This window comes from Cololabis saira, chromosome 10 (genome assembly GCF_033807715.1).
Source record: "Cololabis saira isolate AMF1-May2022 chromosome 10, fColSai1.1, whole genome shotgun sequence".
Classification (NCBI taxonomy): Eukaryota; Metazoa; Chordata; class Actinopteri; order Beloniformes; family Belonidae; genus Cololabis; species Cololabis saira.
This window is the reverse complement of record NC_084596.1, coordinates 20,477,333-20,495,040: the sequence shown is the minus strand read 5'-3', so window position 1 is coordinate 20,495,040 and position 17,708 is coordinate 20,477,333. Positions and strand designations below refer to the sequence as shown.

Sequence of the window (17,708 nt, the reverse complement as noted above, 5' to 3'; positions counted from 1 at the left end):
AGCGCAGAGAGCATCATGAAGAACAAGGAACACACCAGGGAGGTCCGAGATACTGTTGTGGAGAAGTTTAAAGCTGGATTTGGATACAAAAAGATTTCCCAGGCTTTAAACATCCCAAGGAGCACTGTGCAAGTGATAATATTGAAATGGGAGGAGCATCAGACCACTGCAAATCTACCAAGACCTGGCCGTCCCTCTACACTTTCAGCTCCTACAAGGAGAAGACTGATCAGAGATGCAGCCAAGAGGCCCATGATCACTCTGGATGAACTGCAGAGGTCAGGGGCCACCTACAGCTGAGGTGGGAGACTCTGTCCATACGACAACAATCAGTCGTATACTGCACAATTCTGGCCTTTATGGAAGAGTGGCAAGAAGAAAGCCATTTCTTAAAGATATCCATATAAAGTGTCGTTTAAAGTTTGCCACAAGCCACCTGGGAGACACACCAAACTTGTGGAAGAAGGTGCTCTGGTCAGATGAGACCAAAATCGAACTTTTTGGCAACAATGCAAGACGTTATGTTTGGCGTAAAAGCAACACAGCTCATCACCCTCAACACACCATCCCCACTGTCAAACATGGTGGTGGCAGCATCATGGTTTGGGCCTGCTTTTCTTCAGCAGGGACAGGGAAGATGGTTACAATTGATGGGAAGATGGATGGAGCCAAATACAGGACCATTCTGGAAGAAAGCCTGATGGAGTCTGCAAAAGACCTGAGACTGGGACGGAGATTTGTCTTCCAACAAGACAATGATCCAAAATATAAAGCAAAATCTACAATGGAATGGTTCACAAAAAACATATTCAGGTGTTAGAATGGCCAAGTCAAAGTCCAGACCTGAATCCAATTGAGAATTTGTGGAAAGAACTGAAAACTGCTGTTCACAAACGCTCTCCATCCAACCTCACTGAGCTCCAGCTGTTTTGCAAGGAGGAATGGGCAAAAAATGTCAGTCTCTCGATGTGCAAAACTGATAGAGACATACCTCAAGCGACTTACAGCTGTAATCGCAGCAAAAGGTGGCGCTACAAAGTATTAACTTAAGGGGGTTGAATAATTTGCAAGCCCAATTTTTCAGTTTTTTATTTGTTAAAAAAGTTTGAAATATCCAATAAATTTCGTTCCACTTCATGATTGTGTCCCACTTGTTGATTCTTCACAAAAAATTACAGTTTTATATCTTTATGTTTGAAGCCTGAAATGTGGCAAAAGGTCACAAAGTTCAAGGGGGGCAAATACTTTTCACAGAGCCGGACCTACAGAACCCTCCGCTGGTCCAGAACATCTACAGCACCAGGAGGAGAAGAAACCTCCTCCGGCACCTTCCGGTGGAGCCGGCATTAGGCCAGAATAAAACCCAAATCCAAACATTTACTACATCTAGTGTCACAACGTGCACTCAGTTGTTAACACGCTGACGGTAAAGTGACCCATCTTGGGAAGTTTCCTGAGCCACGTTCCCAGACCTCCACCCTGCAGTGAAGCTGAACCACTGCACAGCCCTCTGGTACCGGCCAGCAGCATCTTCCAAGCAGAACATGTTCCTGCTGTGGCTCCTGCACCCAAGACGGGTCCATTTAACTGAGATTCAACTGTTTACTGTTTTAATTCACTTATTTCATCTTTATTTACCAGGAAAAGAAGATTGTGGAGATTTAAAGCCTCTTTTTTCTGAGTGAAGTCTGGGCAGAACAAGAGCAGTAAAATCAGTAAAGACACATTTAAATCCAGAAATATGATCTGTTGTGAACATGAACTCTGTACTTTGGGATGTTTCAGGAGGAAAACTGCCTCAGTTTCACTTGAATATTAGATTCATGTTTTCTCCCTCATATCTGAATCAAATCCTCAAATGAAGACTGAAGAAAACACTTTGTTAGAAGTTTTATTTCTTACTAAATATTCAGATTGTTAAACATGAAACATCCTCAACAGATTTAGACATCAACACCATCGGATCTGCAGATCTAGTCTGGTCCTGCAATTGCAGCTATGACTACCGGCCCCAACACTCTAGTTTACACCAACTAGAGGCTTTACTGAACTGTTTTCTGCGTTGCTGCTGGTCAGTAACATTTCTGAAATCATTTACTTTGTGCTCGAGTCTAAAAAATATTTTTATCTTTAGAAAACAAGAACATTTGGTTTGCTAATGAATGAAGAAACGAGTGTGAATGCAGACATGATATCAGAGATGAAGAAGGTCTGGTGGGTGATCTGTTGGAGTCCATGAAGTGGAAGAAAAGAGAAACACATCAAAATTAATAGTTAACAACAATTACAATACAGGCGTATTTCTGTTTTTATACTGAAATAGAAGATGTTAATATTATTAATATTTCCCAGGGGAAACTACAAAAGAACATCTTTCACATCCAAAAGAGGAAATAACAACAAAACATCAACTTATAGAACAAAAACGTCCCTTCATCCATCAGAGTTTGAGACGTTCATCTCTGAGAAGAAAAGAAAATCAATAAAGACATGAAGAGTAAATAAGTCTATTTGAGTTTACAGAACTCAGCTGAAGCTCCAGAACCATAAACATAAACTCCAGCGTAGAGCGGCTGAGTGAAGGTGGTCTGGACTCTGTGGAGGAGGGTCATGGTTTCAGAGACGCTGTAGAAGGACAGAACACCTGCTCTGTGATCCAGGTAAACTCCTATTCTGGAGGTCCGAGGACCTGAGATGGAGGTTTGGATGTCGTTGTAACAAAATACATATCTGACTGAGGAACAATATAGTGACCAAGATTTGTCATTAAATCCAAAACCACTTTCCTTCCACCCCGCCCCTGATCTGCTGATATTTTTGTATGTAACTGCTACACAAACTTCATCTGCTTTCCTCTCCACCTCCCAGTAATGACGTCCAGTCAGACTCTCTCTACTCAGGACCTGAGGATATGTAGTGAATCTGTGTGGATGACTAGAATAAGACTGATGTTTCTCCATAAAAGTCACCTTTCTGTTCTCCTCTGACAGTAACAGCCGTGTGTTTACTGTGTTTGGATCCAGAGTGATTTCACATGAATAATTCAAGAATCCAGCTCTGCTCTTTGGTTCTGATTGTGGCAGTAAAACATCCACATCAGTGATGGTCAGTGAGATGTTTGTCCCCATGTCTGTCAGGATGTCCTGTAGTTGACCTCTGACCTCTGACACAGCTGCTGTCACATCCTCAAAGTACCTGAGAGGACGGATGCTGCTGCTGGAGGAGTGTGTGGACTCACTGAGTGGTGACAGTGAGGGGTAGTTGTGGAGAAACTGGTTGTGGTCCTCAGTGTCTCTGAGCTGCTTCATCTCAGCGTCTCTCCTCTTCAGGTCAGTGATCTCCTGCTGCAGCTTCTCCTCAAGCTCTCTGACTCGACTCACTTCAGTTTCCTGCTGGGATCTGATCTGCTGCTTCACATCAGAGCTTCTTTTCTGGAGGAGAGAGATCAGCTCAGTCAAGATCTCCTCACTGTCCTCCACTGTTTTATCAGCAGACTGATTGATGGCCTCCACCTCCTGCTGAAGCAGCTTCACATCTTTCACTCTGTCCTGGATCTCCTGCTGGATTTGTTGTCGACTCACCTCCATCTCTCTCTGCCTCTCAGTCCTTTCTGCTGCAGCTGTGACTGTGTTGTGGCCTTTATGTTCATCCACAGAGCAGAGATAACAGATACACTTCTGATCAGTACGAGCGAACATCTTCATCACCTCATCATGACGGGGGCAGATGTTGTCCTGCAGGTTCTTGGAGGGATCCACCAGCTTCTGTTTCTTTAATGCAGCCACATCATTATGAGGTTGAAGGTGTTTCTCGCAGTAAGAGACCAGACAGACTAAACAGGACTTGGCAGCTTTCCGTTTTCTTCCAGAGCAGAAATTACAGACCCCATCTTCAGGTCCAGCATAGCAGTGATCAGCAGGAGCAGCTTGGAGTCCAGTCTTCTTCATCTGCTCCAATAAAGCTGCTAACATGGTGCTTTTCACCAGCTCAGGTCTCGGTGTGAACGTCTCTCTACACTGAGGACAGCTGGGGAGTTTCTTCTTCTCCTCTTCATCCCAGTAGGTTTTAATACAGTTCATACAGTAACTGTGTCCACAGGGAATAGTCACCGGATGCTTTAAAAGATCCAAACAGATCGAACAAGAAAAGGTTTCTTTATCCAGCTGAACTTTCTGCGCCATTTCTCCTCTCTATAACTGAGACTGAAGTTTTTACTTCCCCAAACGTGGAACAAGTCTCAGCTCTGATCTACAAATCACGTGTCTGTGCAGAGTAGGAGGCTGTCAGCTCTCAGTGTTCAGCTGGTGTTGTTCAGACCCGTCTTCAAGCTGCAGATCTGCAGGGGAGGAAACAAGGAAACACAAGACTGGATCTTAGAGCAGGAAGAAGAGAGAGGTTCATCAGGATCAGATTCCACGAAGAGGACAAACTCTGGATTTAACCCTTTTATATCAGACATTTATATCAGACACCATTTATAGAATCCGACCTCACTCTACTCTCAGTAAACTGGACCCACTCCATCATTCCGCCATCCGTTTTGCAACTGGGGCTCCTTTCACCACTCACCACTGCGACCTCTATAACCTGGTAGACTGGACCTCCCTTCACACCAGACGGCTCCATCACTGGTTTCTGCTCATCTATAAATCTATCCTCGGCATTACTCCTCCCTACCTCTCCTCTCTTCTGCACCTCTCACAACCTGCCAGCACTCTAAGGTCCAGCGCCTTCATCAATCTCTCCATCCCCAAAGTCCGCACCACCTTTGGGCGCAATGCCTTCCGGTTCGCTGCAGCCTCTGATTGGAACACCTTACAAAAAACCCTTAAACTTTCTGTTCTCACTTCCATCTCCACCTTCAAACTACATCTTTTATTGAGTATAACCGACTCCTGCACTTGCCTTTAGTCCTCCTTCAGGCATACTGACGGTTTTACTTGATTCATTGTTTTATTTTTTGTATTGTGTTTTAATGTCTTTTTGTGTATTTATATAACTTTGTTTTTTTCATCTTAGCTCCCTCCCCTTACCCCCCTAGGCTGCACTTGTAAATAAGAAATTTGTTCTTAATTTGCTTGCCTGGTTAAATAAAGGTTTAAAAAACAAAATAAAAAAGACATCAGTTCAGAAGTAAATGGGTCAAAGACGTATAAGGCCTTTGAGTAGCCCATTTTTAAAATACTTAAAATAAAGATATTTTTGGCCATTTTCCAAACATTTGAAATGTAGTGTACACATACATGTATGTGAAAACTTCAAACAAAGGTATTTTAGTGTTTTTAAACCTTTAAACCGTCATTTGGGGCGACCATTTATCTCAAAATTAATAGATTTCCATAACAAAATGTATATTTTAATAAGTATCAGTAATTAAATTAACTGTTCAAGAAAGATAGACACATTTTTCCTTTCATTTTTTGAAAACCATTTTTAAATACATTCTATCCATAATGGCAGTGTCACCCTCTTACTTACTCTAAAATTCATAAAACTGATTTAAAATGTGTACAAGGTGTATCCACTTATGCATGCTATACCAATAATTTATATTTGAACCAAAACTGATAGACATTCAATTTTGAATTTGATACAGAATTGCCATTTGTTGGTTACCCCACATGACAGGTGGTCACCCCACATGATGCTTTCAAGTTTAATCAAATATAACAGGCTAACAGTTAGCTATATGATCTAAGCTAGCTACTTCTCACCACATATCACTAACAAATTTACCTTCAAAATATAGATTTGCAAATAAAAGTAATTATTTACAGTTTTAGGGTGGTCACCCCACATGATATCAAAATGTGACGTATACACTGCAGCAGTTAGAAAGAGGATTTATTTGTAAAGGAGAGAGAGACTACTGACCTGCAGGTTGTCTCTCTGGGACCCTCATGGAGTAACTGGCTGATGCAACATCCTCTTTGAGATGATTGTCAATATAAAAGTCCCTCAATTGTATTTTTTTCATGGTCACCCCAGATGATAATTCAGACAATGAACATATTCGGACAAGATTAGTTTGTGTATTATGATTGAAATGTGTGTACAAATGTTCCATAACTTTGTCAATAAATCTAAAACAAGTTTGAAAGTATGCCCAATAGGGCAAGCATTATTTTTAAATTGTTTTAATGTGATTTAAAACCAGTTGTCCAAACAGAAGTCAAGGCCGGACGGTCACCCCACATGATGTTTTCACACTTCAGATGGCAGAAAATGACCAATAACCAACATGTTTAAATAAAATAAGAGTGGGCACATGTAGAAGGAACGTATTAGACATACATGTTATATTTTTTATTCATTTTTATGTTTATTATTAGGTAAAAAGTTCCATTGGACAGAAAAAGTAAGCGTCACGTCTTTGACCCAAATGTCTTTTTACCCCAACTCGTATTTTACCAAAAATAATAATTAAAAAAATGTAATTTAGGTTTCCTTTTAGAGGAATAAATTATTTTATTTATGTTTATAATTCTTTTAAATTTCACATAAACTTAATTCACAGATGAAATCAAGTGAACTCTGTGATTTTCAGAGACTTCATGCAAAAAAAAGGTTTCTTTACCCAACTAAACTCCTTTCTGCACCAATTTCAGACCTCCAAATATCGAGCTTGTGAGATGATAAACAGCCACAGTTCCGAGGATTTACAACTTGTGACTCTGAAATGTCGTCTTTGCGTATTTATGTCCGTCCTAGCACCGGATGCTAAAGCTAACAACAACAACGTGCGCTTCAGGAAACCCGGAAGCACGTATTCTCTTAAAGAAACTTTATTTAAACAAACGGCAGAACAAGCGAACAAACGAATGACGTACCAGAAGAACGCAACACGGATAGAACTTGTTTGCAGGGACGTTTTGTTGGTAGAGTCTGTTAAAATGTATAATTGAAAAACATTTGCATCCTTTTTGGGGATTTAAAAAAATAAATAAAAATCAGGATAAAAAAAAAAAAAAAAAAAAGGTTGGTTCAGTTTTGTTAAATATACTTAAACGCTTCTTCTCTGCATAATACATTTTGCTATTATTTTACTGTTATTCAGAGGTGGAAAAAGTACAAAAATATTGTACTTAAGTAAAAGTACAAATTTTCTGCTTGAAAATTACTTAAGTAAAAGTAAAAAGTACCCATTAAGAACATTACTTAAGTAAAAGTATAAAAGTACCTCAACTTAAATATAATAAAGTACCAAAAGTACATTTATACACTTTTACATTTTAGAAATAACAGTGTTATTTCTAAAATGTAAAAGTGTATAAAGAGGAACACAGGGGACTTCTGAATCCTGGGACCCCAATCAGCCCGGTGGGAGGGCCGACTGCTTTAAAAGGGCCACCAGTGTTGCAAGGGAGGTAGCAGCCAAGTCTGTTCTGTATATTCTTTATATACTGTAGCATTCATCATTATGCACTGTAAATATCTTTGGTCACTCTGCACTTTTGAAAGCACAATAAATCACCTTCCCTGCGACTGCACCAGAGTTAGTTTCCCCATTGAGGGAAAAATAAAGGATAATCTAATCTAATCTAATTTCTGCAGACCCCTCACACCCAGGACACAGTCTGTTTGAACTCCTCCCCTCTGGACGGCGCTACAGAGCACTGTACGGCAAAACCTCCAGACACAGAGACAGTTTCTTCCCCCAAACTGTTGCTCTGATGAACTGTCATCACTCATAGAGTCTCAGAGTAATCAATCACTGTGCAATAATAATAATAATAATAATAATAATAATAATAATAATTATTATTATTATTATTATTATAACCACAATCATATGTGGTAACAATGCCCCTTTCAATCACCATATCTACCTCATACTGCTGCACCTTTCACATTTTTTTTTAAATTGTATATATGTTAATAAGAGCTGTCATTTATCTATTTACTGTACAGTGAGCGATAATAACCAGAGTCAAATTCCCTGTCTTGTCTGACCTGAATTGGCCAATAAACCTGATTCTGATTTGGTTGTTGGATCTTTAGAGAAAGGGGGGGAAAACATTTAAAGAAGAAAGAACCTCTAGCAGGGGAAGGTCCCTGCTGAAGTCCATTATTGTTTCTTTGGTCTTGTCTTTGTTGAGGATGGCGTCATTATCCTCCCCACAGACAAGAATGCTGTTTACCAGAGTCCTGTACCCCCCGTTGATGCAGGAGGAGTAAGTATTATTTTGATTAATAGTGTAGCAGGATGAAGCACGACTCCAGAGGTTGCTCAACAAGCTTTTATTCCAGACAACGGAATAACAACTGACTACTGGCAACTGACAACTGACAACAGACAGGTGACAACTGACAGAGAAGACGCGTAACTAAGCAACCATAAATCTCCCCGTGACCACGCCGACTTCCCTACATCCTGATGGTTGCGAGGTCCGTAATTGTGTCCGCCACAATATATACTGTATATATATGTGACCGATGTATGACTTCTCTGCATTGATCACACTCTGGAACTCATGTGGTGGTAACAGCTCAAAGGGTATTTATTCTGCAGCATTGAACAGAAAAGGGGTACAGGAGACAGTGCACATATGTCATATGTGTGGACCAAAGCACATGGTCTGTCTGCCTCATGGGAATCCTCCAGCACACCCTGAGTACTAGTACTAGTATACTATACAGTGTTCTGATTGCTCTACATATATTGATCGTATAGTGGATTTGATACAGTTACATTAAAGTGAAATAAATCAAACGTCTAATATATGAAATACAGAAAATGTAAAATACATGTAGTATCTTTTTACCATGAACCGTTTTTTATATATTATTTTAGCATACTTATCAAATACAATGAATTTGCACGAAACATGAAATTGTGACACTCAACATACCTGCAGCATTGAACAGAAAAGGGGTACGGGAGAAAGTGCACATTAAGTCATATGTGTGGACCAAAAGCACATAGTCTGTCTGGGAAAACAACAATACACAACAATACAACCTGTCAGCTACTTGTACTGGAGACCTTTTTTTTTTTTTTTTACAAGTAATAAACATGCACAGAATATATGTTTGACTGAACAAAAAGCATGACAAAGATGGTCTAATATACTGTAGTTAGCTTTCAGACATGTATCCCAGATTAACTTAAGTGCTTTTCAAAACGTTTATAGTTCGTTTTGTCCACAGACATACAGACACATTACCTCTCATGGGAATCCTCCAGCACACTGAGGATTTTACACAATTCCCGGCTAATATGAAGCCTGATGCAGGCATGTAGAACAGCAGGTAGTGAAGTTTCCTCATTTAGCAGGATTTAACTACAACCTATTCAACTATGTTATACATATATTAATATATATATATATATATATATATATATATATATATATATGTGTGTGCGTGTGTATATGTATTCTCCTTCTGGAAACATGGCACAAACACACACAAAAAAATATTAACTTGATAAAAACATGACGAAATTCCTCTAAAACTAATAATATACAACTAAAAGAAAGCCAGCTTAACTTTTATACACGTTTCGTCAAGTTAATATTAGTTTTTTCCACGGACATACACAGACACTGCACTACGCGATGCAGGCACGTCTTTCAACCAGCAGGTGGCGTGCTTGTCCCTTTTAGCAGGATTTAACCTTTTGAGCTCTGTTACAACTGTATGTGACGTCAGATTTGTTGAATTATCACTGTGATCGATCACATGATTGTAACACGCTCATCCTGCCATGGTTTTGGTATAAATAAATATGGCTCGTAACAGATAAGGTCACATTGAAAAAAACCTCAGGGAATACCTTTAATTATCAATAACAAGAAGAACTGGAGTAAGTAGTCAAAACACAAAGAATACTTAGCAAGGCGACTAAACCAAATGACCAGAATGAATCGGTGGAAGGTCAAGCTCGTTTATTTTGGGGCCTTTAAGTATTCAGAGAAGACAGATTTATGGCAGCTACGTGATCACAGCTGAGGGCAAATCCCTCTCACCCAAACCTTGCACAAAAAAAACAACTTATGTCATTCCTGGGAATGTGTTCATATTGTCAACATTTGGTATCAAACTTGTCTGTTCCTGAGGCCCTGTTGTCTGCTCTTATCCATGGGAAAAGTCTACAGCCTTCAGACCTTATTACATGGACCCCAGAAGCAGAGATGGCTATTACTGAACTGGAAGTGGCTCTTCAAACAGCTCCTACTTCAGGACTTCCTGATCCAGGTAAACCTTTCCTTCAAACTGTGGATGAAAAACATGTTTCGATGACTTCTGCTCTTCTTCAAAAACATTATTCCACCCAGACTGCTGAACTCATGCATTAACTGAGGCATGCAAACTAGCTGCAGGTATGTCTGTAATCATCTACATGGACTCCAGATATGCATTAGGTGTCGTTCATGACTTTGGAGCACTATGGAAACACAGAACATTCTTGAAATCTGATGGTAAACCCATTTCAAATGCACCACAAATTGCGTCTCCTCTTGAAGCTATTCTGCTCCCTTCTGCCATTGCTGTGTGTAAGTGTCAGGTCCACACTTCTTCTTCTGAGCCTATTAGCCAAGGCAACAGTAGAGCTGATGCAACTGCCGAGGCTGCGGCCAGAAAAACCTTCTTGTGTCTCAACATTTTCTTTCAGCCCCTACAGCTGAAGGTCCTTGTTTCTCCCCTGAGCTCCAGTCGTTTGCAAGTCATTTGCAAGACTGATCGGTCCAAGCACCTCATGATTACAGACGTCAGGGCAATGGGTCTGTAATCATGGAGGTTGTCCATGGTGGAGGCCTTCAGACATGTGAGTACGGAGGCATGTGTCCGGGAGAGATTGAAGAGTTGAAGAGTGGATGCCCATCCACATCTGCAGTGGGTTATTGTCCTTCAGGTATCCCTCCATTTTCCTCTTATAGGAGTCCTTGGCCTGTTTGGAGGCTCTGCCCCCCCTTCCAAAGGCCAAGTTGAGAGCTCTGATCAGAGCTCGCAACTTGGCCTTCAGTACATTCTGGATTCCTAAAAATATTAATGTTCATTATCACATCCTTTACCTCAAAATACCTTTTAATGCATTTTAAATGACAAGATGTGATTAAATATATAAAAAAAGAAATCCAGACTGGAGGAAAAGTGTTTATACACGTGACTTCTTTTCTCTTTGAAAACCTCCCTACATGTCATCTAACCATCTCCCTGTAGGGGGCGGTGTGACGTCACTCCCGAGACTGCTGATCTTCACTGTTTCCAGGTCCTGAGGTTGCAGACGTGAACCAGGATAAAATGTTCAGGACAGAAAGTTACATCAAGAGCAGAATCACTAAAAAAAGAAGTAAAACATAAATATTGTAAATGATGAAATGTGAAGTGTTATGAGGTGAAGCTCAGCAGTCTGCAGCTTGTGATAAGCCAGCGTTTGCTGAACCCAGTAGTCACTTCCACTTTACCACAGGCTGATATGTTCCCTGAACTTAACCCCTGGAGAGTGGAGGTCACATGTTTCTGGTGGAGCTTCTCTTTCTCCACAGTCTGCAGTCAGAGTCTCTGGGATCTCAAAGGCTTTGAATCAGTTTTTCAACTTTTAAATCAACCTGATTCAGAAAAACATCCACATATTAATATTATTATTATCATTTGAACTGAAACAAGTTTTCTAAACATCAGTGTAGACACCAGTGTGATCCTGGTCTGGGGAAGTTCTAGAAACCTGGGAACACAGGAGTGACGACCCGAGCTGACTTTACATCCCCAGAGGTCCAGATGAGCTTCTGTCTCCAGAATGATTCATTTTTATTGGTGCTTCTGTTCACCTGCACATTGAAACTCAAAGTTTACTTGACCCTTGCTCTCAGGCTTCACGGCCTATTAAAAGTCAAACATTTACTCCATCTAGGGCCCGATTTACTAAGATCCTAAATAAAGAGTACTAAATTGCGTGAGCACTGAAAAAGTTTGCACGTGCTGTTGTTGTGTGTTTTGCGGGTGATCAACTAAGAATGCTTGCGCAATTGATAACAGGTGCAAACCGCAGTATTTAAATGAGGTGTTGCGTGTCTTACGGATTGCGCCATGGAGAGTCTGGATGGAAAGCAGGATCGCAAGCGCAAAATTAAATTTGACGCGGTGGAGTTAGAAATATTAGTGGAAGAGGCAAATAAACACATTCATGAACTACAGCAAAGAAATTTAAACATTACCAAAAGTGTTGTGCCGTATTCAGCACCCCTGCCGTGAAAAGCACCCCCTCGTCGACATATACCCACAGATCTCTTATTCACGAGTAAATGTCAAAAAGGACTAAATGCTCATGTTTAATTTACTACAAATGACAACGTACACACAATGACAAAAATTATATTCTCATTCAGTGTCACGTTCTGTTTAGCGTCCAGTTTTGTGTTAATGATTCATGTTTAAATGCGCTCATGGATTCCACAATAGTCATACTTTCCCACAATCACAGTCACAGATAACAAAAATCGGGTAAATGGTTATTGATGTCATTAATTAATAGCCTGCTTACTGTGTTGTCTTCCATAATATTTGTAAATATATATAATATAAACTCCTAAGTATGTGTTTGTGTGAGTGTGTATGAGGGGGTGCTTTTCACGGCAGGGGTGCTGAATACGGCACAACACCACAATAACAGCAGCCATCGGTGCGTAATCCTGGGCAGATTAGCACCTTCCTTTCGAACGTATTAAATACAGACGCAATCACAATCCCCGCAATTACTTTGGGGCTTGGTAAATCTCATTGCGTGTGGTAAATGAACTTATTTGCATTTTCCCCTCCCAGTATTTAGCGCTTTCTGGCGGGTACGCCCCATATTGATTACTCATCAGGGCAAAAGTACTAAATGAACAGCGTGTGCTATTTTGCTCATTTGAGAGGCGCAGTCCTCTTTGCACGCTGTTAGTAGATCAGCTTGCACATTGGTTTGCGGGTGATGTCAAGTTTGCACACGTTTTTACGCACGCAAACCTTTAGTAAATCAGGCCCCTAGTGTCACAACGTGCAGTCAGTCTTAATTCACTTATTTCATTTTTATTTACCAGGAAAAGAGGATTGTGGAGATTTAAAGCCTCTTTTCTGAGTGAAGTCTGGCCAGAACAAGAGCAGTAAAATCAGTAAAGACACATTTAAATCCAGAAATATGATCTTTTGTGAACATGAACTCTGTACTTTGGGATGTTTCAGGAGGAAAACTGCCTCGTGAGTGGTGACAGTGAGGGATAGTTGTGGAGAAACTGGTTGTGGTCCTCCGCGGTCCACCATAGTACAGCTGCGCACGGTCACGGGTGAGATGGCCCAGCTATAGGCAAAGGCAGACTGACTGTGAAAGTGGGAAAAAGGGCAGCGAGTCACCCAGTGTGGATAGCTGCAGTACAGGACCAGTGCATCCTAGGTTTGGACTTCCTGAAGGCACGCGCTGTCGGCTGGACCTGGGGAGGGGCATCATACGCTTCGGGGGGGGCCAGCTATCACTCTGACTCCCTATGACCCCACCACCAGCTGACGGTGCAGTAGAGATGGGAGGGAGCTGCCCCCCCACCTCTTCCCCCCTCTCCACTAGTCCTATCTGGAGTGATTCCCCGGCCGACCCGGCCAGCGGATGCGTCTCATCCCGAGCCCCACCCCTGGGGCCCCTGTCGGGGAAGCAGGGGGCACGGCCTGCTGTACGAGAGGTGTGGAGAAAGAACAGTGGCGGCCTCAACCCCCAGCAGCAGGAGCAGCTGTGGCAGCTGCTGCTGGATTTCCAGGACAGTTTGTGATGATGGTGTCGGTTCTTAAAATACAAACAAGAAAAGGAGAGTGTAATGATGCACTAACGCTGCCCATAAACATTCACAAACCTGTATGATCATAATAAAACCAAAACTCTTCCCGGAACGCAACACAAAGCAAAGAACAACAATACCCATAATGCAATGCAGTTTAAATCGGAATAAATGCCTCCAAATAAATTATTTTTTCTAAGCCTTCATTTTTGACAGGAGTGTCTCCAGCTCACAGCCGATGTTTTTTTTAATTTGTTTTACTTGTTTTTGCAAGTTCCTTGTTAGGATGAGCGGTTTTTAATGGATAATTATCTTCATTATCATATTCAAATATATGTATTTGCGGGAGGAGACGGGGCATAGTGTTGTGCTCCCGCATGTGCGCTCAAATCCACGCTGATTGTGATGTTCAAAGGAACCTGCGTGGATTTGGGCGTATGTACAGTTTTGAACATCTGAATTTTTTTTTGCGTAAGTGAAAATTCCACGCACGGATTCAACTTTTTTTTTCAACATTTCGACTTTTTTCTCAAAATTGTACTTCAACATTAATCCCAACATTTCGACTTTTTTCTCGACGTTTCAACTTTTTACTCGACATTTCAACTTTTTCTCAACATTTCGACTTTTTTCTCACAATTGTACTTCAATTGTACTTTATTTGTTATTCACTGTGTGTTGCTGCTTTTAATGTCGATGTAAAGCACTTTGAATTACTTTGTGTTGAATTGTGCTATATAAATAAACTTGCCTTGCCTTCAACAATAATCCCGACATTTGGACTTTTTTCTTGACATTTGGACTTTTTTCTCGAAGTGCATAATGAAAAAAAAATCTTCCTCCTCTAAAATATTGGTCCCGGAGTTGGACGCATCGGTCCCTGTTCCTGTCCCTGTTCCTCAGCCGACCCCTCTGACTCTTTGTCCCCCTGAGACAAGTTCCACGCCACAGCCCCTGCCAAGGTTGCTGCCCCAGCCACGGCCCAAGCCTAGGCCCCGAGGCCGGCCCCCTGAGCTCTGACTATGTGTTGGCCTGTGTCTCGTTATCCTTTGTGTGTATCCAGTCTTGTCTTTCCCTGCTTCTTGGTGGTCCTTCCTGTTTCCTCCCTCCATTTTTCCACAGTCAGGTTTTTTGCAATTTTTGGATTCTTGTTCATGTTTTGGGTAATGTATCCTGCTCAGAGCCGGATTAAATAAATGGACTACACTAGGCAGACTGTGATTTTTGGGCCCCCCTCCATCGATGTTATTTATGAATTGAAATCTTAAACTTACTAAAGTTACTAATAAAAGTTGACTCACATTTTACATAGCATAGTCATAGTCAAGTTGGTTCTTTGTTTTCCAAAATAAGTCACGTGTTGTATATTAAACAGTCTATCAGACTATTTTTCGATTTTTATTATTTATACATTATTACAACGCTCTATTAAATTATCCTTATCTTATCGATTGCGAGTATAATTGTTAAGGTATTAGTACCAGTAAATCACCAATAGGTGTCAGCATTGCTATGTAAACAGAGTAAAATAAGATAAATGTTTTAAGCTATTGCATTTTGCAGAAAATCTTAATTAAATGTGTTGATTAAATTGAATAGTTAAATAAGAAGTCAAATTTACAAAGACCAATCAAATTTGCAGTAAGACAAAGTGTGCTGTAGTATGTATGTCTGTATGTGTATATGTATGTATGTGTATGCGTATGTATGCGTATATGTATGTATACTAAATATAGTAATAATGCACATATATATGCCTTTACCGGCAAGGTATCAACCATTAATATGTGTGCAGACAAAAAATAAATACATTTTTTTTTTGTCCCTCTGTCTGGGCCCCTCCCCTGTCAATCGGGCCCTAGGCACATGCCTAGTTTGCCTTTGCGTTAATCCGGCTCTGATCCTGCTTAGCAGCATTTTTGGTTTTGTTTTTGAGCAATAAATCTCAGTTTTTTGGATCTCCTGCCTCCTGCTCTCCTGCATCTGGGTCCTCACTAAAACCTTCCTGACGGATAGGTCCTATGCCAGACCCTCCTGTCCAGAGACCCTCATCCTTGATCCTTTGAGGATCCTGATGGGTTGCCATGGTTACCACTAGACAACCAGCCTGGTCTGCAGACAGAGCTCAGAGCAGGCGTTAATGAACCGCCTGAACCTGCTCCAGGTTCCTGGACGAGTCAGGACCTGCAGGATTCTCATGAATGCAGCCGTCAGACGGACGAGCGGCTGATTCACCTCTCAGGTATCGCTGGGTGACTCACAATCACCCAGACTGCAAAGAACATAAATAAATAAAAACCTGGAAGTCTCAGGCTGAATCCCGCTGAGTCGTTGTTGACAGAGAAGATACAAAGATGAGAGCAAACTAAGCAATTAAAAAACAAAAAAAAGAAGAAGAAGATGAGAGCAAACAGTGACTCACAACCGTAACAGAGACAGGGAGACCGAGGCTCCATAGCAACAGATCTGAAATAAGAATATCTAAAATAATAATATGATCTAAAATAACAAGATTATCTAAAATAACAAGATGATCTAAAATAAGATTATCTAAAATAATAATATGATTTAAAATAATAAAATGATCTAAAATAATAAGATAATCTAAAAATAACAAGATGATTTAAAATAATAATATGATTTAAAATAAGATGATCTAAAATAATAAGATTATATAAAATAAGATTATCTAAAACAATAAGATTATCTAAAATAATATTATCTAAAATAATATTATTTAAAGGAGCATGAGAATACTTTACGAAATGAGACTCATTAGCGCCATGACGACCGTCGGGGTTCCTGCAGCCAACAGCAAAGCCGGCATGGGAGCGCCATTGAAATCAAGCTCTAAATATGACTTACAATGTTATCTTACCTGGTCAGTACGGAAATGAGCCATGTCAGCATCTGTTTTCAGTCCCAATTCAAGTTGAAGCTGCCTCCATGACTCAAACGCGTATCCAATGTTTATTCGTGCGCCGCCGAGAACGCGCATGCAGCATCATTTGACGTCACATCCGCAGGACAGCGCGGGAAATTCCGGTCACAATTGCAGCACATTTTGCAGCACACAGCCTGTTCAAGGCAACGGAGAGATACGCTAGAGGGCTAATTCTTTTTGGTTTGGAACGCTTCATCTGACATTATTACTAGAAAACTTAAAACGTATACAAATTTTTTTCATAAATCCTGCCTCAATCCTGCCTCATGCTCCTTTAAAATAAATTGATCTAAAACAAGATGATCTAAAACAATGAAATGATCTAAAATAAGATTACCGTATATACAATAAGTGTATCTAAAACAATAAGATGATCTAAAATAAATTGATCTAAAATAAGATGATCTAAAATAAGATTTTCTAAAACAATAAAATGATGTAGCAGATTTTTGTTAATAAATCTGGAAATTATTTAAAGAAAACCCGTAAGATTAGTAAGTGTATTAAGTTTTCATAATTGTCACAATTTGATGTTTAAAATTTTAGAATTTTACATTAAAAAAATCAGGGGGGGGGTCACCATATTGAAGGATTTCCATACAACTGAGCCTTAAAGCTGCTTTAGAAAAAACCCAGAAGGATCCAAAGTTCTGATTCTGGGTGCAAACTTGATTCTCCGGAAAGAAATTATTCTTTATTGTTTTTATTTTTATTTCATTTCATTGTTTTATTTATTGAGGTTTTGCCACTTTTCAACTGGCTCTTCAATACATAGTTTGGAACAGTAAAACGTGGAGTCAGGGTTTGTTGGGTCTTGACCTTTGGTTGACCTTTGGTTGCACTTTGGTTAACCTTTGTGAGCTCCTGGTCGGCAGTGTTGTGCAAGTTCATACTTCTCATGAACTAGTTCAAAGTTCAGTTCACATAGTTTAAAAATGAACAGTTCACGTTCATAGTTCCCCATTTTCACTTTGAACTAGTTCAAATTCAATTCATTTCAATATTTTTAGGTGAGA

At 40.3% G+C, this 17,708-nt stretch overlaps 1 protein-coding gene across 2 annotated transcripts; it reads right to left on the bottom strand.

Annotated features, from left to right (window-relative positions):
* Positions 1-1,937: 1,937 nt before the first annotated feature.
* ftr66 (finTRIM family, member 66) lies at positions 1,938-6,888 on the bottom strand. Of its 2 annotated transcripts, none has more exons than XM_061731058.1 (2): positions 6,831-6,888; positions 1,938-4,336 (listed from the first exon to the last, which is right to left on the bottom strand). In XM_061731058.1, exon 2 carries the CDS (start codon positions 4,179-4,181, stop codon positions 2,508-2,510), a length of 1,674 nt encoding a protein of 557 aa, XP_061587042.1. In that variant the 5' UTR covers positions 4,182-4,336; positions 6,831-6,888; the 3' UTR covers positions 1,938-2,507. The 2 variants fall into 2 exon arrangements, with proteins under 2 accessions (XP_061587042.1, XP_061587041.1); XM_061731057.1 differs by lacking the exon at positions 6,831-6,888 and adding an exon at positions 4,490-4,633.
* Between the last annotated feature and the right edge of the window lie 10,820 nt (positions 6,889-17,708).

Bases quoted from the DNA above. Each gene is read 5' to 3' on its own strand.
- ftr66 (XM_061731058.1), bottom strand. From the start codon at position 4,181: ATGGCGCAGAAAGTTCAGCTGGATAAAGAAACCTTTTCTTGTTCGATC.